Raw genomic sequence first — 24,357 nt, 5'->3', positions numbered from 1 at the left:
AAACCAGCCCGGCAAGAAATATTAAAGGGAATCCCTTAAGCAAGAGAGAACCCAAAAGTAACAAAGACCAGAAAGGAACAGAGACAATATATAGAAACAGTTACCTTACAGGTAATACAATGGCAGTAAATTCATACCTTTTAATAGTTAAAATGGGCTACATGCCCTAGTCAAAAGACATAGGGTATCAGATTGGATAAAAAAGCAACACCCATTGATATGCTGTCTGCTAAAGACTCATTTTAGACCCAAAGATACCTCCAAGTTGAAAGTGAGGGGGTGGAAAACCATTTATCATGCTAGTGGACATCAAAAGAAATCTGGGTTAGCCAACCTTATATCAGACAAATTAGATTTTAAATCAAAGACTATAATAAGAGGTAAGGAAGGACACTATAACATAATTACAGAGTCTATCCAACAAGAAGATCTAACAATTTTAATTATTTATGCCTCTGAGGAGGAGGCAATTATATAAACCAGTTAATAACAGAATTAAAGAAACACATCAGTAATAATACAATAATAGTAGGGGACTTAAACACCCCACTCACTGCAATGCACAGATCATCTAAGCAGATCAACAAGGAAACAAGGGCTTTGAACGACACACTGAACCAGATAGACTTCACAGATATATTCAAAGCATTCCATTCTAAAGCAACAGAATAAACATTCTTCTCGAGTGCACATGAAACATTCTCCAGAGTATATCACATTATGGGTCACAAATCAGGTCTCAACTGGTACCAAGAGATTAAGATCATTCCCTGCATATTTTCAGACCACAATGCTTTTAAACTGGAATTCAATCACAAGAGGAAATTTAGAAATAATTCAAATGCATGGATGTTAAAGAGCATCCTATTACAGAATGAATGGGTCAACCAGGAAATTAAAAATTTTTTAAAATCCATAGAAACAAATGAAAATGAAAGCAAGCTGTCTAAAACCTTTAGGATGCAGCAAAGGTAGTCCTATGAGGGAAGTATATAGCAGTACAAGCCTTTCTGAAGAAACAAGAAAGGTCTCAAATACACAATCTAGTCTTACACTTAAAGGAGCTGGAGAAAGAACAGCAAATAAAGCCTAAACCCGGCATGAAAAGAAAATTAATAAAAGATTAGGGCAGAAATCAGTGAAATAGAAACCAAAAGAACAGTACAACATATCAATGAAACTAGTAGCTGGTTCTTTGAAAACATTAATAAGATCGATAAACCCCTGGCCAGACTTATCAAAAAGAAAAGAGAAAGGACACAATTAAATAAAATCATGAATGAAAGAGGAGAGATCACAACCAACACCAAATAAATACAATGATAAGAACATATTATGAACTACTATATACCAACAAATTAGGCAATCTGGAAGAAATGGATGCCAGTTATATAAACCAGTTAATAACAGCTGCGTAAACTACCAAAACTGAAACAGGAAGATGGAAAACCTGAACAGACCCATAATAAGTAAGGAAATTGAAGCAGTAATAAAAATCTCCTGACAGACAAGAGTCCAGGACCAGATAGCTTCCCAGGGGAATTCTACCAAATATTTAAAGAAGAATTAATCCCTGATGAACACGGATGCCAAAACTCTCACCAAGTTAATAGCCAATAGGATCCGACAGTACATTATAAGGATTATTCACCACAACCAAATGAGATTTATCCCTGGGCTGCAAGAGTGGTTCAACATCTGCAAATCAATGTAATATACATTACATTAATAAAGGACAAGAACCATTTGATCCTCTCAATAGATAGAGAAAAGGCATTTGGCAAAGTATAACATCCTTTCTTGATTAAAACTTCACAGTGTAGGGATAGAGGGAACATACCTCAATATAATAAAAACCATATACAAAAGCCCACAGCAAATATCATCTCCCACTGCCTGTCTCTCTCTCTTCTCTCTCTCTCTCTCTCTCTCTCTCTCTCTTCTCTCTCTCTCTCTTTCTCTCTTGAATAAACAAATAAAACCTTAAAAAAAGAAATGGGCAGAAGAGATGAACAGACATTTCTCCAAAGAAGATATAAAAATGTCCGACAGACACATTAAAAAAAATGCTTCACATCACTTGTCATCAGGGAAATACAAATCAAAATCACAATGAAATATCACCTCACACTGGTCAGAATGGCTAAAATTAACAACACAGGAAACAACAGATGTTAGTGAGGATGCAAAGGGGCACCCTCCTTACACTGTTGGTAAGAATGCAAGGTTGTGCCGCCTCTCTGGAAAATGATATGAAAATTCCTCAAAAACTTGAAAATAAGCTACCCTATGACCCAGCAATTTGACTACTGGGTATTTACCCTAAAGATATAAATGTCGTGTTCCAAAAGGGCACCTGCACCCCAATGTTCACAGCAGCAATGTCCACAATAGCCAGACTATGGAAGGAGCCCAGATGTCCATCAACAGATGAATGGATAAAGAAAATGTGGTATATATATACAATGGGATATTATTCATCCATCAAAAAAAATGAAATCCTGACTTTTACAATGACTTGGTTGGAACTAGAAGGTATTATGATAAGTGTAATAAGTCAGAGAAAGACAAATATCATATGATCTCACTCATATGTGGAATGAGTGAGAAAAAACAGAGGATGATAGGGGAAGGGAGGGAAAAATAAGACGAAATCAGAGAGGGAGGCAAACCCTAAGAGACTCTTAATCATAGGAAACAAACTGAGGGTTGCTGAAGGGGAGGAGATTGGGGATGGGGTAACTGGAGGGCACGTGATGTAATGAGCACTGGTGTTATCTAAGACTGATGAGGGATGCTGGGTGGCTTAGTGGTTGAGCATCTGCCTTTGGTTCAGGTCATGATCCCGGGGTCCTAGGATCAAGTCATGCAACAAGATCCCTATGAGGAGCCTACTTCTCTCTCTGCCTAGGTCTCTACCTCTCTCTCTGTGTCTCTCATGAATTATATAAATAAAATCTTAAAAAAAGAAAAAGAGGGCAGCCCAGGTGGCTCAGCAGTTTAGCGCAGGCTTCGGCCCAGGGCGTGATCCTAGAGACTCGGGATCGAGTCCCACTTCGGGCTCCCTGCATGGAGCCTGCTTCTCCCTCTGCCTGTGTCTCTGCCTCTCTCTCTCTCTCTCTGTCTCTCATGAATAAATAAATAAAATCTTTTAAAAAAAAGTGATGAATCACTGACCTCTACTTCTGAAACTAATAAAACACTATATGTTAATTAATTGAATTAAAGAAAAAACAAACACCATTACAGTGGGGGTTAGAGTTTCAACATTTGAATTTTAGGGAGACACATATTCAGTCTATAGCAGCTTCCTTTGATCTTCATAATAGTGATGAGATGAATGCTAACGTCACTGCCATTTTATATTATTTTTTAAAGATTTCATTTTTTATATGAAAGAGAGAGAGAGAGAGAGAGAGAGAGAGCATGAGCAGGGGGAGAGGCAGAAGCAGACTCCCCACTGAGCAGGGAACCAGATGCAGGGCTAGATCCCAGGACCCCTGAAATCATGACCTGAGCCAAAGGCAGACGCTTAACCAGCTGAGGTCCCCAGGTGTCCCTTATTGCCATTTTAGAGATTTTTAAAAACTGAGGCCTGAGGATGCTGTTAATTCATCTTATTTTATTCAACTAGTAAATGAAAAGACCAGGATTAAAACCCAGTGAGTCTTACTTTAGAGTCCTCCGTGCCCCCACTCCCCACCCTATAACCCCTAAAAGGTACTACTGAAATTGCCAAGGGAGAATTTTGTTTCCTTGGGCTTAAGGATGGTGTGGAAATATTTGGTCACTTAGATAAGCCCATTCCCCATCCAAGTATGAGGCAGCAAGGCACACTGGTTATGGTCGAGTCCCAGAGCCGGAAAGCCGGGTTCGAACTACAGCCTGGCCACTCAGCATGCACCTGCCATAAGCTTGTTCGTCTTGAGATCTTGGGCAAGTTGTCTACTGGCTCTGGGCTTTAACGGCCTTATCTGTTAGAGTAGTGACTACTTTTTAGAGCCCTTGCTCTAAAAAGGTTAAGAGGTTACATTGCATATGGAGTGCTCAGTGACCCAGGCTAGGAACTCAGTACCTCATAGCAAGTATGATGGTTGTCCCTGATGGTGTTGGGGTTGGTGCTGTAGTTTCAACCTCTGCTATCATTTTAAATCTTTCAAATCTTTATTTTTTTTCACTCTGCCTCCTCCGTGCAGTTTTAATGAAAACCCTTTCTTGGCCAGAGCACTGCTGGCTGAGAACTCCACTTGGAACCCATCCAGGAAACTGACCCTGCTGGAACTCACCCCATTCCCCTCCTCAGAATTTCTGTTAATTGCTATCTGGCTATTTTTAGTTTCTTCAAGTGTATGCTGGGTACAAGTAGGAGAAGTCCATCCTGCTGAGGGTGTGGGGCTATGTGAGCTATAGGGTTTTAATTTGGAAATGTTTTGACACTTCATTTGTCAGGGCACCAGTTGCTGGAAACAGAATAAGCAGGAGCTGGGAGCTTATTACTTTTTTTTTTTTTTTAAATCAGCATTTTCACAGAAGAGAGAATCCGCCCCATTGCAACAGCTGCTTAGTCCATTCAAATATGCAGTTGGCTTAGGCAGAAGGGATTCAGGGATTTGAAGGCTTAAAAAAAAACCATAAATAACAACAACAAACATGCAAAGCAACGGGCCTGGATTGTCAGCTGCTATTCAGATTTGCAGAGCCTGAGCTCCTGGCCTCTCCCAGTGTGAGTTTTCTTCACTATGAGCTTATCATCAGCTTGGTCAAAGGTCCTTGAGTCTGTCTCTGGTCCTCCTCTGAAATTCTCCTCCTGCCTTGAAACACTGTACACCTTCAGTTAACCCCACACATTAATGAGGCCTGACCTTCATTACTGGTGGAAATAAAGACTATACTCCAGGCCCGCACAATCGTCCTGTCTGCCTGTGATGAAACAGCGCTTACTTCCCTATTTAAAAAAAAAAAACACAAACCTTAATGAAGTATGAATCACATCAAAAAATGATGTATAATTAACATGTACAACTTGATGACTTTGAAAGTGTTAGTATACACCATAGTCTCCGCCATAACATATCCATCACTTCCAGAAGTTTCTGTCTGCCTTCTTTACTTATTATTTTGTGATTAGAACACTTAACATAAAATCTGTCCTTTTAGCAAAATTTTAAGTATGCAATGCAGTATTGTTAGCTGCAGACACGATGCTGTGCAGTAGATGTCTAGGAATTAAGAATTGAATTTTTCATCTCACATTACTGAAACTTCATACCCTCTGACTAATAAACTTTCCTGTTTCTCCCTCACCCCAATCCCTTGCAACTAGCATTTACTCGCTGCTTTGATGCATTTGACTATTTTAGATACTTCACATTAGGTGAAAACATATAGTGTTAGTCCTTCTGAGTCTGGCTTACTTCATTTAGCGAATGCCCTCCAGATTTGTCCATGGTATTGCATATGGCAGGATCTCCTTTTTAAGGAAGAATAACATTCACTGTGTATATACAGCACATTTAAAAAAAAAATCACCCATTAAGTCCTCCCCTGCTTGCCCCTGAGCATAGTCTTTGACCTGGTGACAGCAGTATCCTTGCTGAGTACTGTGTAGGGAAGTGGGAAGAAAGGACATGACTCACAATAACTGCTAGGTGCTTTGCATATCCCATCTCACTTAGTACTTGTGTGTTAGGGTCATTAGCTGCTAACATCAGAAACTGGCTCTGCCGACTGAAGGAAAAAAAGAGAGAAAAGAATTCCTTAAAAGATACAGGATCATTGGCCACTAGCTATGGAAACTACATGACCAAAAATAATTTCCAAAGTCATGCTACAGGATTGAATTTAGAGAGACAAAGGTGTACCCAGGGTTGGGCACCTTAGCGGCATAGCCTGCCCCCAGTGCTACCTTTGAATGCTGTCCTTAGAAGCTCCCTCTGACACATGGGCATTGGGAGGTAGCTGTGATCTCACCTGAAAGGATTCTGTGACATCCCTGAATCTTCACATTCTGAGCTTCTCATGCAAAGCACATCTTGGCAGAACCTCAGTCATGCCTGTGATTTAGCTTCAAGGGTGCTAGAAAAGAGAATCGGACACCCTCCACTTCCCTACTGGGAGACTGGTGCTGCCTCAGCAGTGAGGTGCTGTCCAAACACAGGAAACAGTTCAGATGCCAAGAGGCACAAGAGAATGGCAAATGCTCACTGAACCATTCAGCAAACAAATACGATATATACTGTTAGTCTGATGTATAGATAAAGGGACCAGAGATATGTACATTTGAGTAATTTGCTTTAGGGTGCACAGCTACTAAGCGGTAATTATATGCAAACTCAGGTTTGTATACCCATATCTACATATCAGAGAGAGATCTGAATAATGCATTTTTCCCCATTGACTTGGACTTTAGAGGCTGTTTTAGTTTCCTAGGGCTGCCATGGCAAATTACCAAAAACTAGGTAGCTTAGAACAACAGAATTTTATTCTCTCACTATTCTAAAGGCCAGAAGTTCAAAATCAAGGCATCAGCAGGGCCATGCTCCTTCTGAAGGCTCTTGGGGAGATCCTTCCTTGTCTCTTCCTAGCTTCTTGTGGTTTCTGGCAATCCTTGGTGTTTCTTGACTTGTAGATGCATCATTCCAGTCTCTGTCTCTGTTGGCATGTGGCAGTCTCCCCCTCTGTCTGTGTCTCTGTGTGTAAATTTCTTTCTTCCTGTAATGACGTCTATCATATTGGATTTAGGGCCCTCCATAATCCAGTATGTTGTTTTCTTAATAAATCTTTAAAAACCCTATTTCCAAACAAGGTCATCTACATGTTCTGGGTAGGCATGAGTTTTGGGAAACAATTTTTAACCCAGTGGGGAGGCCAAAGTTCATGTTGGGTAATATATCATAAGAACTCAACCCAGGGATTAATTTTGTGAGGTAGAGGTTATCAGAAAGACTAGAAATGGGACTTGGTCTTAAGTGATTTCTTTGGTCCATGAACCTTAAGGGAGCCTTTGCATAGATTCCCAAATGTGAGTGTGAAGGCAGATGGGATGTCTGTGCCAGGATTTTCCTGAGCTTCAATAGAATCTGCTCCTGAAGGAGTATGGGAGAAAGATGCTATAGTCAGCAGAGAAAAATGCTTTCATTTGGCATGAAAGCAAAGTGCAGCTTTCAGGGAGATCCAAAAAGACTGAATAAACAATGGTCTCAGACTGACCATTTTTTAGGGCATTTGGGAACAAGGGAGCTTGGGGCTTTACACAGACTTGTAAACAAGATATCTGTGCTCGAAGCCCATCTCTGAATCTTTCAAGATGGTGACAAGTGCCTCTAATATTTTTTGAGGTTAATTTTAAATTGGGGTAAGAATGCCTACTTGGTGGCTGTAAGAATTTAGTGAGCTACCGTGTGCAGAGTCTCACCACACCGTCAGAAAGCTGTGGATGGGCGTAACTGTGGAATCTGAATCAGAGATCATCGGCACTACTCAGACTTGTTAGCGTAACTAGGTTATGTTACTGTAACAGTTAACCCCCAAAGCTCAGTGGTGTAAACCACCAGAGCTTTATGTCTCATTTAATCTATCAGGGGTCAGCTGAGGGCTGCGCTTTGTCTCCTTCTCACCCCAAACCCAGTCTGAAGGAGCAGCCTCCGAATGCAGAGAGGAGAGATTAGCTGACCACACCCCCAGTTCTTAAGTGACCACATGTGGTATTTCTGGTCACATTACATGGACCAAAGCAAGTCATGTGGTCACTCCTGCTTTTAAAGAGCAAGGGAGTGAGATTTTACTGTGTGCACAGAAGGAGAACCAGAAATAGTTGGTAAATGACACTAATGACCATCATACCAGATGCCACTTTTACAAAATCATTAAAGAAGAGACAGATTGCTAAGGTGATATTGTCAGTGCATCAGCTGTGCATGTGAGGGAAGTAGGAAAGAAAGAGAGGGCTTGAAGGATTAATATTTCACTACTATGGTTTTATTGGTTCTCTTACTATTAATTTCGGCCTGGTGGATTGCCTACCCACTGGATGAAAGCCACTTTAGGAAGTTCCTAGGGTTGAATTTCTAAGCCTTTGTGTTCCCTCGAAGGCAGTGCCAGCCATGAAAGACCCAATTTGGAGCAGCTACTGACTTTGCTAAAGAATTAGATAGAACACTCTATGCAGCAATAATTTCTAAAGTAGGTGACTTTGTTTCAATATCTACTTTTCAGGATAAGAATATAAAAATATAAGTAGACAAACAAGACAAAATCAGTAAGAAGCAGTCACATAGGTTCAAACAATCAATTGATAAGCAGTTTTAAGTACTGTACTTGAACCTGGTCTTTTTTAGCACTGGGCCAGGAATTGAGCTCTGATGGAACTTGGACCTTAAGCTCTGCTTTTCACTTCATTTCCTAGATTTGAGCTATTGACAGCCATTCAGATTCAATGGTGGCTTGGGTTTAGAAGTCAGAGGCACCAGAAACCCAGAAAAGACAGAATAACAGAAAAGAATGCCAAGAAACATGTTGAATTTCATATAAATTCCATGATTTTCTTGGCCTCAGTTTCCTGACTCACAGATCATGGGACAGAGGCTTAGGTGAGGTTAGGGAGGGTGATCTCAGGAAAGCAGGAGTAAGGTAAGGGGAAGGGGAGTGAGACCAGGAAAGAAGGAAGGAAGGAGAGAGTAAGAGAGCATATACTGAGCTTGCCAGAGCTTTATGAAAAACTGGTTGCTCTGTGTCTTCGAAGAGGCCATGTGAAACCACTTTATCTCCAAGAAGTTCATCCAATGTGAGGAAAGGAGAATGACTGGTCCATTGGCTGCCATCTTGCTTTGGTCAAAGTTCACTTCCAGATGGTATAAACTTCCTTGCACTTCAGTGGCACACATGCATGGGTGCTGGGCAGGCGCTGTAGTGCTCGCTTCAAGCCCCAAAAGCAACAAGGAGACTGCAGCAGGAGACAAGGAACAAAATGCATGTGGCATGAGTGGGGCAAGCAGTTTTGTCTTCCGCATGACCAATCTGAGGAATGAGAGGCACCCCTGCAGCAGACTAGCAGACTCCTTAGGCAGCAGCAGTGATGAAACTCAACTCCAGAGTTTGAAGATCAGCACAGGTGGTTTCTAGGGCCGCTCTAAGCAAACAGCGAGGCAAATGTCCCGTTCTGGCATGACGCAAAACTCAAATGAATTATAACCACCACCCCAGCTTAGGACCTGGGAGTCCATCTAGACCTTTTCTTTTCCTTTCCAGCCTCCAAATCCTTTAGCTTCTGTTAACTTAGCATTTTTGCAACTCTTGCATTCCCCTCCATCCCCCAGCTCATTCTTACTTCTCCTTTTTATTGTACCTTTCCTGGAATGTTGCAAATCTCCCAGTTAGTTTCCTACTTGGACCAGAGTTAAAATATCTGGCTTTATGTGGGAGAAAATCCCCACTCAAGTTGGCTAAAACAGTTGAAGGTGGCATGACTCCAAGGTATTTTAACCCAGTTCCTCCACACATCATATCCTAGTTTAACCATGTCCAAAAAGGAAGAGGTATCTTTTCTGTGTTTCTGTCTTAGGGGGGAGGAAATATTTCCCAAAAGCCCCCAGCAGACTTTCCCACAGGTCTCATTAATAACATGTCACACAGCCAAACCTAAAGCCATCTCTGGCAAGAGGAAAATAATCAGCTAGGATTGTGCTAGATGGTTCAGGATCCCTCCCTTAGACTGAGGATGGTTAACTGCATGCAGGATAGATACTCAATAATATTGAGGTTCTGATAGGAAGGAAGAAGGGACTACTGATGTAGTTAGGAACCACCAGATCTGTCTGCTACCTCTGGGCTTATGCCCTCCAATCCATACCACCAGTGTGATGCTATTAAAATGCAACTATCAAAGAATTCTCCTGTTGAAACATTTTATGATCCTTCTTTGTTTAAGGATCCAGTCCAAGCTCTTGATCTTGTATATAAAACCGTCTATGATCAAGTTTCTGCCAGTTTCTCCAGCTTCTGGTTATGCCATGCTCGTGTCTTAGCCATGCCCCTCCTTCTACATCTAGCACAAAGATTATGCTCCTGTGGAAATTGTCTCCTAAATGTGACTGGCTCTCTCATTCACAGGTAGATACTCCCTCAAGTCAAAGAGCACATTGACTCAGCTTTCAATTTTCATTGCTCCGATTACCATATTGAAGTCTTTCCAGACTCATGGATAGAATAGACTGTTCTTACTTCATATTCTCACCGTGCCCTTTACGTAATTCCATCATTGCCACTCTAACACATCATGGTACTTCTTTCTTACACATCTATTTCTCTGTATTCATCTCTGCATTCCCAGCACCTAGCAGTACTTGGCACAGTGAGTAATATGAGACATTTAATAGATGTCTGATGAATGACTATGTGTCTAAAGTGAAATGAGCTAATATAAAACCAATGGCAGCATAGGAAGAGGGTTAATCATTTTAGGAAGATAAACTAAAAGTCATCAACATATTCTGTGTTTTCCATAATCATGCGGGGAACTGGTGAAAAGGTGGTGAAAAGATTGGTGATGGGTTTATCTATCCTCTTCCAGAAGACCAGGCAGGATGAAGCAAGGGTTCCTAAGCACTAATTATGCATAATTTAAATACAGACAGCTCTTTGGTTGTAACCAAGTTTCACCGCACAGCAGATGTAGAATTCTGTCTTACGAGGAGCTATCACGGCAGGATTCTTATGCCGTAATGAAAGCGCTAATTATCTGTACAAGATTTAAGTCTTAGCTGCAAAGGCCATAAAGGGATGTTGTCTGCAGGCCTTGAGATGATTTGGAATCTTTCTTCCATGACCACAAAAGGCTAAGCAGTTCCTTCATTCTGTTACTGCCTACAGGCTTTTTAGTCAACCTATCAGTCAAGAGTTAGGATACCGGCAGAGTCAGGTGCAGTTTTGGGGGGTATGCTGCCCATGGCAGGTAATGATGGTAACATGCGCAGTCCTGCAAGAGCATGGGGCATGTATCACTTGGGGTGGTTTGGTGCGGATGTCTACAGTGGTAATAAGATGATGTCTGGAAGAAGCACTGCTGGCCGTGGAAGTGGACAGGTGGGCTGGGCACAGAATTTAAGAGTACAGGACATAAAGAGCTTGCAGTTGGGGGATTGCAGTTCAGAGCAGCTATTGATATGCTCAAGCAAAGAAAGAATGCATAAATAGTAAATAATAACTGGCGTCATTTGAGGAATTGATTGTGGGATGATTGGGACCTCAATCTTGGAAGACTGACAAAAATGCTGGGGCAAAAAAGAAGGCTAAATGTGACCAATTGTACTGTAGGCTAAGCAGTACAAGGCATAACATAAATCGAAGATGAAGGGAGTGGCTAAGACTGCAGGGTTTGAAATAGGTACATCTATTTTCTTATTTCCTCTCTGCCATTTATTAAGAACACAACTTGAATTTCATCAGATGCTCAGCCTCTTTACAACATGGAGAAAACAATAGTGCTCTGATTATAGAGTTGTCATCACAAGTAACTAAGGTGATGCCTACAAAGTACTAAACAGGCAGAACAACATAATAAGCATAAAACAAATGGTATATATTTACTTAATTTTTACTCCATTATTCAGGAGTAATTTTGTTTCACACTTCCATAAAGACGCAGATATTCCTCATTAGTTTTAATCTAATAAATCCAAATAAATAGCTTCGAACCCACTTGGAGCATTTTTTAGCCCTGTCCAAACATTTTGCAGGATTTCTTTGCCCAGGAAAACCACTAGAGCATGTAATTAAAATCATCTGTATAAGCAAAAGGATGACCCTATCTTTTTAATATTTTTCAGCCTTACTTTATTTACAAAAAAATTCTCAGGATTTTTGGCCACTATTACATGGACCAATTGTTGACTTTGCCCTATTAATTCTGACAGGCATTTCACACCATTTTTTGGTGCTCCCCCACTTTAGCCCCAAATTAGCCATGTCTTCAGTTACTGCCTGTGTACCTAGGGGCAGCCAAGGATGAATTCACTCTCCAGAGAAGCGTTGTACACAAGAGGTCACTGGATCATAGTGTAATGATAAAATGGCAATATATTTTTTTAAAAGCCATCCTTTGAATGATGCTTAAGATCACTACATTGGAGAGGATTATTACACTGGAAGAAGGTGTTTTCTGAGGAGGTAATATTTTCTGGATCCTGAATTGGATCCCTATTTGTGGTAGCAAGACACATTTTCATTTATTCCGTTTGTTCAACAGATTTAGTGAGTGCCTCTACTATGTGCCAGACCAGGGGCTATTATCAGGGATTCAATCGTGAGTGATAAACAGATAGAAGTCTCTCTCTTAACCAAGCATACAGTCCAGGGGAGCAGACATTAATCAAATAGTCACTCATTGAATGGAAAGTTATAACTGTGGTGAGTGTTACAAAGGAAGGGCATGAGGAGGTGATGATAAGAGAGCATACAACAGGAGGACTTTACTTAGCTTGGGAGGGGAGCATAAAGTAGGGACATCTTCTCTCATGGAGAGCCATTTGGAATCTAAAGGAGAAGTTGGTGTATCAGCCAGGGACCCCACAGGAGAGAGATGGCATACCTAACAGAGTGCTTTAGGAGAATTAAGTAACAGGACTTTCTACCAAGATGCGCAGAGTTAAGGGAAGCAGCACAGTATGGTAAAGCAGCCCAACACTAACAAGAGTGGAAACCTTTTACCACTCGTGGACCACAATGGGTGGTTATTGGAAAGCAGACATGATAGTCATAGCTGTAAAGATGGAAGCCCAATAGGAATTTTGCCTTTGGGTAGAAGGGACATCCAATCTGTGGAGACCCAGGAAGGAGGAAACCAGGAGAATAAGTCATCTGACCTGTCTTCACTCTGACTTGCTGTTGTCTTTGCTTTTGAGTGCTCCCAACTGGAGTCCAATGGCAAGGAAGCCATTGGCACAGTCCACATAGGTTAGACTCCTGACAAAGAGCATAGATCTGGAGGAGCAAATAGAAAAGATCTAGCACAATGGACACTGAGTAGATTAAAAAAAAAAAAACAGACTGATATCATAGAGTGTGCAGTGGGGAGCGTCCTGGGCAAAGGGAACAACATGTACTAAGGCCCTGTGGCAGGAAGGAACATAGAACCTTCCAAGAAGGCCTGCCTCAGATGGTCACAAGAGTGACCCAAACTACATGCTGGGATCATCGTCAAGGAGGAAGGATAGACATCATGAAGACAAACAGTATAAAATGTCAGCTCTGTGAGGTGGCTTCGAAGCCAAGAAATAAAAAATGGGCCAGGAAGCAGAAGGAAAGATTGGGTGAAACAATTCAGCATTCTGGGCTCAACCTCTTTGGTTCCTAGCTATGCATGCCAGAACACTACCAGAGTTCAAACTGCTGGAAAAAGTCATAAGCCTTTTCCAGAGATAGCTTTAGGTGATGTTGGAATGAGGAGACTGCCGTGTTAAGTCATTCTGTCATTTAGTCAACAAATATTTATTAATGGTTTTTATTTTCCTGTTGTACTAGGGACTGAGAGATAAATGATGTGATTCTTGTCTTTGGGGAGCTCATGGGCTCAGCAGAGAAGGCAAACATGTAAAGAAATACTTGCAATATCTGGTAATACTCTCTCCTGGAGAGCTATGTACCAGGCACAGAGAGCCCAGTCTGGGCTGACTCTCTGGGGAAGTCAGAGCAGGCGTCCCAAAGACGGGATCTCTGGGCTTGGTCTTCACTTCCCCAGGTGGAAAAACCGGAGGAGGGATATCATCCAGCAGAAAAGTATGGATCAGTGCAAGCCACCTCTGAAAGCAAACAGTCTCTAGATCTCAGTGGTTTAGCATAATAAAATGTCTTTCTTTCTCATGCCATGCTGAGTGTTCTAGGTGGTTCTTTCTGAAGGGGTGACCCAGGGATCTAGGTCTTTTTCAGCTCTGGCAGGTGGTTTCCAGAGCCACTGCATAAGGAGCAGAGAGTGTGGGGAGTCACAGTATGCCTTTAGCCACCCTCCCAAAGAAGAGACACTCGTCACTTCCCATCATACTTGGTTGGGCCAAAGTGGTCTGGTGGCCATGAGGAGATGCAGAGGAGCAGGAAATATGGTCCTGGCTTGGAGAGAGCATGGACCTGGCAAGCTGTGAGCTGCCTCTGCTGCACGAGATTGTGCACAAGGGAGCCTAGAATCAGGAAGAAGCATTGCCTTATCAATAAAATGGCAATAAACTGTGTACTGCCCATCCCAAGGAGGCATGTTGACCAAATAGATAGTGTCAGGGGGACATCCTTTGGAAACCATAAATGGCTTTATAGACACAAGGGGATTTTATTGTCTATGCCCAAGGCAGGGGATAGTCTTTCCCTAGGGTAAAAAAAGTATAATTTAACATCTACCAAGGCCCTCAAACATACCTAGTTCTGTGATGGACTGCCAATGCTAGAATAAAAAATAGGCTCACCATATAATCTTTCTGTGAGGACCAGAAAATAGGATTGGAGGTAGCTTCAAGGCTTCCTGAAGTGCCATGTAGGAAAGTGTGTAACAGAGTTATCTGTGTAAGCATTCTCTCTTCTCACAGATTTGGAAGCCCCAGCTGAAAAGGTGGTATATGTCCATTAGAGCCTAAATATTTGCTTCAGCCTTTCTTTTTTTTCCACCAGAAAATTTATCCAAGCCCTCCACATCTTTTTTCCAATGTCGCAGGGCTTACATAGACAAGGCAAAATGTTCCTTTCCCTTTCCACCCTCTCCTACCAGCCCAAACTGAAAATCCCTCTATTAATTTTTTAAATACACGAGTGGAAAGGCAGATGGCATTATCTGGATAATGCTAGCAAAAGATCAGACTCTTTTCCAAGGCCTATGCTATGTTTTGAGATAACCAAATGAATAAGGTTATTTTGGTCTGAAATTAGTTTGTAACTTTTCATCTCTCCTCCAGATATGGTTTGGGTCTATTAGAGCATCTTCTGTCTAATCGTCTACCTTGCCAAAGGTTGAACCACATATATCAGGCTCCCTCCTATCTCTGACCTTTTACTCTTTCTCCCCACTACCTTTCTCCTCTCTCTCCTACTGGCAAGCATTTCTTTAGTTTTTAGTCTGAGAAGTCAAGAGAACTGAAAAAAACACCCTTCTCAGATGTGCTTCATGGAACCCTAATAAAAGAGACAAAGAACACCATTCACACATTTCCAAGGCACCTGTCACCAGAGCAAGCAAGTTCAGTTTCCATTATTTCTTCATTTTGTATCCATATTTTGGACTGGACACGGACTCTAAATATAGTTTCATATTCTTATTGAATAAGGCTCTAAAAAAGGTTCTCTTGGATCTGTGTATCTTTTTGGAAGAGGGGGAAGCTGTGGATTGTACTGTCCATCTTAATGACCTTCATTCCCTGAACAGCAGTCATAGGTGTTCTTGGAATGGAGCAGAGCCATGTGAAGATGATGTTATTTCCTAGGGAGGATGAGGGGAAGGGAAGGTTGGTATTTCTAAAAGTGTAGACAGCCTGACAGCAAATTCCAGAGCCTGGGTGACATTTTAAATTGGTAATGCTCCTAATTACCCAAGCCCTAGGAAACCATATGGAATACAGCCACAGTTCTAGAATTAATGTAAGTGAGCACTGTGAATCCATCACTAACAGCATGCTCTCTTAGAATAATGGCAGAATATCTGTGTCAGCACAGTATGGTACTGTGGTTAAAACACACATACACACACCCATACACACATGTGTGCACACATACCCTCTTGATAGTTCCTATTTTTTGGAAGAATTTTCCTGCCATCAAGGTAAAAAAAAGTATTTTCTAAAATTTCCTACAAAAAGTAATATTTTGTCCTTGTCAAACACTGCCTATTGGTATCACTGTGTTAGAATGTCAGATTTATAAAGATGAACTTAAGTAAGCAGTGTATAGCTTTATGGAACTTGAGCTTGGAGGCAGAAATACCCAGATTCAAATCTGAACTCCCCAGTGTGCTGCTAGGTGAACTTTGGTTGGTTGGTCAATGTCTCTGAAGTTCCGTTTGGTCATCTCTAAAGTAGACATAATAATACTATTTACTGAAATGCTTATTGTGAGGATTTAGAGCCAATCAAAATGCATTACTCAAAGCTAGTGCTAAAAAATATTGAGTCAAAGTCATTGATGTGGCAGGAACCCATTAACCTGAAATTTCAGTGATCAGATTGAGTTTTGGGCCTTGGCTTCAGCAGTGTTTGGGCAAGGGACCCAATACATGCCATCCACCTCTTGCTCTCAGTGTATCCAAGTGTTGGGCCCTCGTGCTAGTAAGTGCACAAGTGAATGGTGATTATCTTTATTTAAGTCCAAGATATCTGAACACAGAGAATAGAAGAAAAGTGTCTGTAAATTCCATGTGTCCACTGCCTTAATATCCCCCTACTTTCCACCTATAAACCTTCCCACCTATGTCAAGAGACCTGGGGGAAAAAAAGCACATACCTCACTTTTGGATTTTTAAAGACTTTATCTTCAATTATTTCTGAAAAAATATATAAATTTAAATATATATGAAATTATATATATACATATATATTAATCACACAAAGTATATAAAAACACACACAAAAAAACTGGTGACAGTTTTCATTTTGTGCTAACAGAGGCTCATTCGTGACACTTTACTTTTCTTGGCCTTAAACATCCTCAAAATGACCCATGTTACAAAGAAATTATGTGCCAAGTGCTTTGTATACACTTCATGTTACTTAATCCCTACAGCTGACCTTGAAAAGTGGATATTATTAAACCCCCTAGACATCTGAGAAAAAGGAATGTCACAGAGATTTGTAAGTTGGCCAAGGGAAGACCACTTGGAAGTAGCAAAGCTCATACTTTAATGAGGTCTGATAGTGACACTCAAAGTTTGCATGGTACCAGCGAACCTGTGCATGCTCTCACCTCTTTCTTGTCTTTGCTTTTCCTTCCAGATTGTTCTAGATGTTGGTTGTGGATCAGGAATACTATCATTTTTTGCCGTCCAGGCTGGAGCTAGGAGAGTGTATGCTGTTGAAGCCAGCTCGGTAGCACAGTATGCTGAGGTAAGTGGCTGTATTATTACAGCAGCTATACTCACAAGGTCTTCAGTAAACTTTAGGTGACTGGGTGATGGGCTCTTCCAGGTAGGTCATTTAGAAGAATTTTTTTTTTTTTTACCAGTCTGATTTTTTTTTTTCCTGTTGGGATTTTACTGCTGCAGGAAGCCAGGCTTCACTGTGGTAATAATTGACATGAAAACAAGTTTTTAAAACATTTTACAACACTGAAAACACAACAAAACTTTCTGCTTCCCCATCCATTGGGTGGCAAGTGGGCCTGGGGGAGATTAATGTTTTCTTATCTTTAATGACTGACCAAGGTGAGAAGTCAGACTTCACTGGAGCTACATTTATTTTTTTCTTAAAGACTGTATGGACAATAGCTGTACCACTCATTTAAAATTTTTACTTTAGGCTTAAGGAGCTGTTGCTACATGGTTGTATTTGGAGCACAGACAGATATCTGTGTTTCAAGGAGCTTTTTCCAATTTCAAGCTCCACTTAGAGGATAGAAAGATGCTTTATTTTAAATATAGCACTCTATTACCATTATGACATGTGTACAAATATTAGAGAATAAGTCAAAGTCAAGAGTCAGGTAATAATGGCTTTGGTAATACTTGGATATAATAATAACCCAATCAAGTTACAGAGATTGGATGTGTGTGAACAGGGTAATGTGCTTGTCATTCACACCTGGAGGAGGCCTGAATTTTAATGAGGGATAGGATGACAGAGGAAAGCTTGGCTGTTCCTTCTGATGAACATAGCAGAATGTTCTTCTAGCCCTCGGCAACTGGTAGCTCAGAGTGATGGTTGGCTTTGGACTGAGTGAGCAAAGAGGGACCAGAGAGGAGTAGACAAATACAGCATGTTTGGAAGGGTAGAGTGCAAGATCCTGATGGCTAGCATGCTGTTATCATACTCTTATTTTCCTTCCAAAAATGTCGGATAAAATATTTTATTTATTTATTTATTTTGGTTGCTTCCTCCTTCACCAATTTTTTAAAGTTTTTATTGAAATTATTTTATTGAATTATTGAAAATCTGATACACACAAAACAATATTTGTAAAAGATGTAAGTGTAAAGAATTGTGATATAATGAACATATGCCCTCTACCTCTTTTCAGAAATAGGCCATTAACATTTCCATTAAAGGTCTATGTCTTGTCCCCATTGCTTCTCCTTTCTGCTCTAAACAGAGGTAACCACTATCTTGAATTTTTGTTTATCATCCCCTGGCTCTGAGGAGTTTTACCACATGTATTTCTATCTCTAAAAACAAATCCCTTATGAACTTTTCATAAATGGAATCATAATGTATACATTCTTCTATAATTTGCTTTTTTCATCCAAGATTATGTTCCTGATGATCATTTTGTGGATGTGCACAACTGTTGTTTTATCTTCAGCGCTGGATAGTGTTCTATTGTATGAAGTGCCTCAAGTTGTTTGTTCATTGTTCTGTTGGCAGAGTTTGGATGGCGTCTATCATAAAAGTGTTGTTCCTATTATTCTTGCACAGCACTCCCCAGTACAACTTTGCTCAAGTTCCTTGGTAAATACCATCAGTGGAATTGTTGGGTCATCGGACATGCATACTTCATGTCTGCTCTGTGATGTTCACTCTGCTCTGTGATGCCCAGCTGTTTTCCAGAAATAAAAGTAGCTCTTCTGGTTTTCACTCCCTCCAGGAATAAACAAGAATGCCACTGTTCTACAGTTCTGTCAGCACTTGATATTGTCAGGCTTTGGAATTTTTGCCAATCTGGCATTTATGACATGATGTTTGCTGTTCTAACTTGCATTTTCCACCTACTAATGACTTTGAGCATCTTTGCAGAGTGTTTTAGCCATTCGTGCCTTCTCTTATGTGAAATAATTGTTCACCTTTTTTGAACAATTTTTATTTTGAATTATTTTTCTAATTCTAATTAATTTGTAGGAATGATTTCTATGTTCTAGGTATTAAGCCTATCTGGCTATATTGTGGAAAATATCTTTTTCCAGTTTGTACCTCACCTTTTCTCTTTCTTTATGGTCCTAGTAGACTTTAATTATGAAATTCTAAAAAATTAAAAAAAAAGAAATTCTAAAAAATTAAGAAGAAAGTATAAGCTTATGAAGAGAGAACTCTGTAGTTAAAAGTGCCACCTCTTAGATTTTCATGGGTCTTAAAATGCATTTCTAAGGCTAAGGAGGTGTGCATAGAACCTTGTGTCAGATGCTGCTTAGTCATTTAATCATACTTTATTCATTTGCATCCCACAATTCTGTTTTTTGGGAATATAAGAGTAACATATACTGATTAGAGTCTATTCCTGTCTTCAGAGAGGTTCTGTTCTGATAATAGATAGTTGTCTCTTGTATCAGATACCACCCCACAAAAAGAGTGGCATAAATAATTCAAGGATTTTCTTTTTCTTATACAGTTTGTTTTCACATATATTTTAAGGTGATTTGAGACATAATCTTTTTAAAACCTTGAAAACCTAATATCCTTGGTTATAGTATTTTAAGGAAAAACAGGAAGAAATTAGCTAGTAATTTCCTTGCTTATTCTAGCCGTAATCCTATCTCCAACCCCAGCATAAACTCTCAATAATCATCAGCACACCCCGGGAGGAGCCATTCTAGAACTGTCTGTGTGATTGGTTTCTCCAAGAGACTCTTCATCCCGATTAAACATATCAGCAGGATTGTTGCCCTTCTCACAGAGTGGGGCTGCCCTCATGGGCACTTTTTCTCAGTGTGGCTGCTGTATAAGGGTCTCTAAGCAAGAAGCTAGTCCACAGGAGAAGAAAAGAGAAGGAATTTAAAATTTTAAACCTTTTTAAACTATTTAAAACTTTTTACATATGACTTACAGGTAAGGTATAAAAATAAGAATAGTTCAAAGGCTCCCCAAATTCTGTTTACCTAGATTCAGCAATTGTTCATATTTTATCCCTTGTGCTTTACCATTGACTCTTGTTTTTCTCTCATTCCCTCCACACAGATATGTATACACTTGTGTAAATGTTTACATTATATATATGTAGGGAGAGAGAGAGATGGACATACACATACTTTTTTTTTTTTTTTTGAGAGAGTACGTGCAGGAGAAGGGGATGAAGGGGCAGAGGGAGAGAGACAGAATCTTAAGCAGGCTCCATGCTCAGCCCAGAGCCCAGTGTGGAGCTCAGTCTCACGAGACCCTGAGATCATGACCTGAGCCAAAATCAAGAGTGAGTTACTTTAACCAACTGAGCCACCCAGGTGCCCCCCACACACTTTTTTCTCTGGGTCAATGATAGACATCATAGCTCTTTATCCTTAAACATTTCAGTATTTCCTAGGAATGAGGCTATTCTCCTATATAACTAAAGAAGAACTTAAAGATGAAAAAGGAGCCGTACAATGACTTGTCTGCGCAGTCTTTCAGTGTCACTGATCAGAAGGTTTAGGGGAGGGCCCAGCACGAGCGGAGAGACCGTCGCTGTGGGTGTTGAGGTGAGGACAGTCTGTACTGAACTGCCTCTTTGCTTATCATTTCCAGGGAGAGTTGATTTTTAAAGCTTTAAAACCAATATTCTAATGAATCCCTAAAGCCATAGTTTTATGTTATCTTTGGTTTTGGCTTCTGCAGAAGGTTCTGCAGAGGACTTTTGTGTTTCTGTAATCTTTCTTTTCTGTGTAGGGTTGGGGCAGATTGGGGGCAGGGGTAGCTTTTCAGAAGCAGTGGCGACTGCACAGAGTCCTTGAAATTCTTGCCAGCAGGTCTCTTTGGCCCCGGAGACCTTCCCTGCATGTGGCCCTAAGGACAGGTTAGTTATAATGCATTCAGGGCCAAGCATGATTAGAATCTTCTCGAAGGATGGATTTCATGCCAGCCTAGTCCCTCCCAGTGAAGACTGTGATCTCCACTGTGCCTCTGGCTGCTGCTGCAGGCATCATGAGACACTCCCATGGGCCAGGCCTTTTCACCCGGATGGAGGGCAACCTGTACCAGCTCTTGATTTCTGCTTCTTACACTGTCGCTCGTCTGCACAATTTGTGGGTGGCAAAATTCAAGTGTGAACAGCACACAAAAGCTTTTCCCTCTAAGAATAGGCTTTTATAGCAGCTCAGCACACAGTGCATGGTGCTCCTTTCGACCTTTTCATTATTTGGTAATTGAACCAGCAGACATTTAATTCTTTCCTCTGGAGTCTTCATTAAATTGCTCAGAAAAGATAAAATTGCAACAAGAAAGAAAAATGAACAAATTTAACTACCATCGCCTGTGCCTGGAAACTTCTTCTCACGCTAGGCTTCTGGGCTTTAAGTAAACAGAATATTTTCAAATTGTAGTGAATTCAATTTCATTTGCTTTCAGTGGCTCAAACTGATTTTGTAAGGGCTGACCCTCAGTCGGCAGGGTGATATGAGTGACTCCTCATCTGGAGGGCACGTACATGGAGTTATTTTTTGCGGGATGGTCATGAACTTGCCCAGGTACAGCCATGAGCTGTCACCCTGAGCCCCATCTGACATTTCTGGGTCAGTAATAAGAGATCATCCTTGTCCACAGAACAGGGCAGGGCTAAAGGTTTCCCATGGGTTTCCAGCCTGTCCACCTCAAAATGGCAGCTCTGTCTTGCTCTCTTTTTCTTTTCTTATGTATGAAACTTAGAGCTGAAGCTCCAGGATCATACAGATCAAATGGAAAATAAAAAGGCATTAATCAAATGTATACACATATACGATCAAGGAGGGGAGTATTCCTTAATTTAAATTGTACACAGACACAGGTCATGTCTCTCCATCTAATTCCTCAGAGGGCCAGGAGAATAAAAGACTATGAAGGTAAGCAATCATGAATAGATTTATGCGTCATAAGCAACTTAAACTTACAACAAAACTCTCTGGTGTTGAGATTTAGCAACATTCATAATCATTATTGGGCCACTTAATAATTAGACTTTTACTGGTACATAATTCCTTCATATCCCTCATTAGGGTGACTCTTAAGGAGTCAGACTAGGTATTTCTAGATGATGGGGCAGTGGAAGTAAAGGCAGGTGGAATTGGAGCCATTGTGACACTGCCTTTCTAAACCTACTAGATTCATGATCTAGGGCTATTCTGTTCTAAATGGGAGCCATGGCATCCAGGTGGTTGTTTATATTTCCATGTAAATTAGTTTTTAAAAATTAAATTATTTAGTCACAGTAGCTGTATGACAAGTGCTCTGGAGTCACAGTGGCTAATGGCTCTGGTATTGACCAGTGCAGATAGGGAACGTGTCTGTTACTGCAGAAGGTTTTAGTGGGAAGCACCAATGGAGAGGACACAAGTGGCCAGACTTCATTTTGTTGGCATGTGATGCCCAGGCTGATGGCTGTGTTCACTGCCAGGTATTGGGGGCCTTCATCAGATTGGACTGGCTCAGCCTTAGGTGAAGTGCTCTCCCCAGTCCCTTGCGCTGTGGGCATTATTTATTCCCTTATTTATGTGTGAGATCTGTCATAGTATGGGTTCCCTAGGAAACAGACTCTGATACCGAGATCTGATGCAGGTAGTTTGTCACAGAGGCCTCTTGGGAAGCTGATGTGTGGGGAAACGGGGAAACAAAGGAAGCAGAATAGTATGAGGGAGAGGAGGTGTTAAGCAGCTGCACAGTGAGAATGAAGTGTGCGTCTAATTGCACAAGAGTCCCCAAGCTGGCACCACCCATCGGGCTTGAGCCACCTTGAGGCAAAGGCTTTTATATTCCACATGTTTTTTATGTACAATCTGTCAGGAAGGGCTGTGGCTTTGGCTAAGGTGACTCTCTGGCCTCAGGGAATTTGCTAAAACCAGACCCAGCTGAGAGTCATCATTTCCACCCTTCCAGCAGCTGGGGGAAGGAGTCCCATGGTTCTGGAGCAAGGATCTGTGAAATATGCCACAGCAGATACCACAAGATCAAGATTCAGGGTCCGAACTTTGGGCTACAGACTGGAAGCTGGGGGAGATTGGACAGAAAGATGTAATAGTAAATCCAGGAAGTGATGGAACAAGCTGGATGACACAAAAAGCATAGGCAAAGTCACAGGGCAACCAGTCATATGTGTTTTCGGTGTGAACAAAAACTTTCTAGAAACAGACTCACCAGCTGATATGATATGTCTTCTACTATCCAAAGCCCTGTAAGGACACAGAGTACATGTAGGACATGATCTTGACCAGGAGCAATTCCTGTCTGCCAGGAGAGTCAAGGGAGGCCATTGGAAAAGAGGGAGATTTGAATGGAATCCTAAAGAGTGACAAATGCAATGCTGTCTTTCTATGCTCCACCTCTTACTGCCAATAGTGACCTTTTTGGAAACCCTTAGATTCTTAGGTGATTCATCTTAAATTCATGGATAAGCTCTTCTTCACAAAATGCACTGAGGGCCAATTATTGAAAGGTACTTCTAATTTATAATCTTGAACACTAAAAAGAGCATGTACCTTGAAGTTTTCTGAGTTTATCCTGATTTCAACTCTTTGAGCTGGCTTTTCTCTCCAGTATTTTTAGTGTCTCCTGCCTCTTACTTCTCCTTTCTCATTCTCCAGACACTAAAATGCCTGAGTCATGAAGTTCCATCCAGCCCATCAACACTTTTTATTTTTGCACTGTCAGGAAAGTTAAAAGGTGACAGTAAGGAATCTCTGAAGGAAATAATACGAATAAGCATTTTGCACAGCTGAACATTTAGAATTTTCACATCTGTAAACATGTAGTTCTTCAGGAAAAATCTGTGAGAGGCTTGAGGCAGATGCAATCATGCCCATATTACAGATAAGGAAGAACCTTGGGGAAGATAGACCATGAAGACGGGACAGCTTGTGAGGCAGGAGCCCTTCCCGCCACCTCCTTCTCTAATATCCAGGTCAGCGGGGGCTCATGGTTCCATTGAAGGCAGAGAGGTTCATGTGTTGACTAGAAGCTGGAGCCCCTACCCTGTAGCTACTTCTTCTACGAGTCAGGAGAAAAACCATCTTTTTCTTTTCAAGCAACTGATTTTGAAGCACTTCAGTAGGCAGACAGGTCTGCCACGTGAGAAGGAAACCTTCCTCCATTAGCAGAGTCAGCTAGTAACATACTTCGCAGAGGAGCAGTTGAAAGAAGTCCTTGTGGGGGCACTTGGGTGGCTCAATCAGGTGAGCATCCAACCCTTGAGTACAGCTCGGGTCTTGATCTCGGGGTCCTGGGATCCAGCACCGCTTCTGGTTCTGCACTCAGGATGGAGTCGACTTCTCTCCTCTCCCTCTCCCTCTGCCCCTCCCCCACCTCACACATGCACATG

General features: G+C 41.2%; 1 protein-coding gene across 1 annotated transcript in view; it reads left to right on the top strand.

Moving 5' to 3' along the window:
• The window catches only part of CARM1 (coactivator associated arginine methyltransferase 1), a 242,895-nt gene that overhangs the window by 155,595 nt on the left and 62,943 nt on the right, over positions 1 to 24,357 (top strand). Inside the window, exon 5 of the mRNA XM_026001597.2 lies at positions 16,953 to 17,063. Within this exon, the coding sequence (XP_025857382.2) occupies positions 16,953 to 17,063 (111 nt within the window). The remainder of the gene's footprint in view (positions 1 to 16,952; positions 17,064 to 24,357) is intronic.

Source organism: Vulpes vulpes, unplaced genomic scaffold, assembly GCF_048418805.1.
Source record: "Vulpes vulpes isolate BD-2025 unplaced genomic scaffold, VulVul3 u000000648, whole genome shotgun sequence".
In the NCBI taxonomy this organism is placed as follows: domain Eukaryota; kingdom Metazoa; phylum Chordata; class Mammalia; order Carnivora; family Canidae; genus Vulpes; species Vulpes vulpes.
The sequence above is the reverse complement of the archived record's forward strand: the minus strand, read 5'-3'. Positions and strand labels throughout refer to the sequence as shown.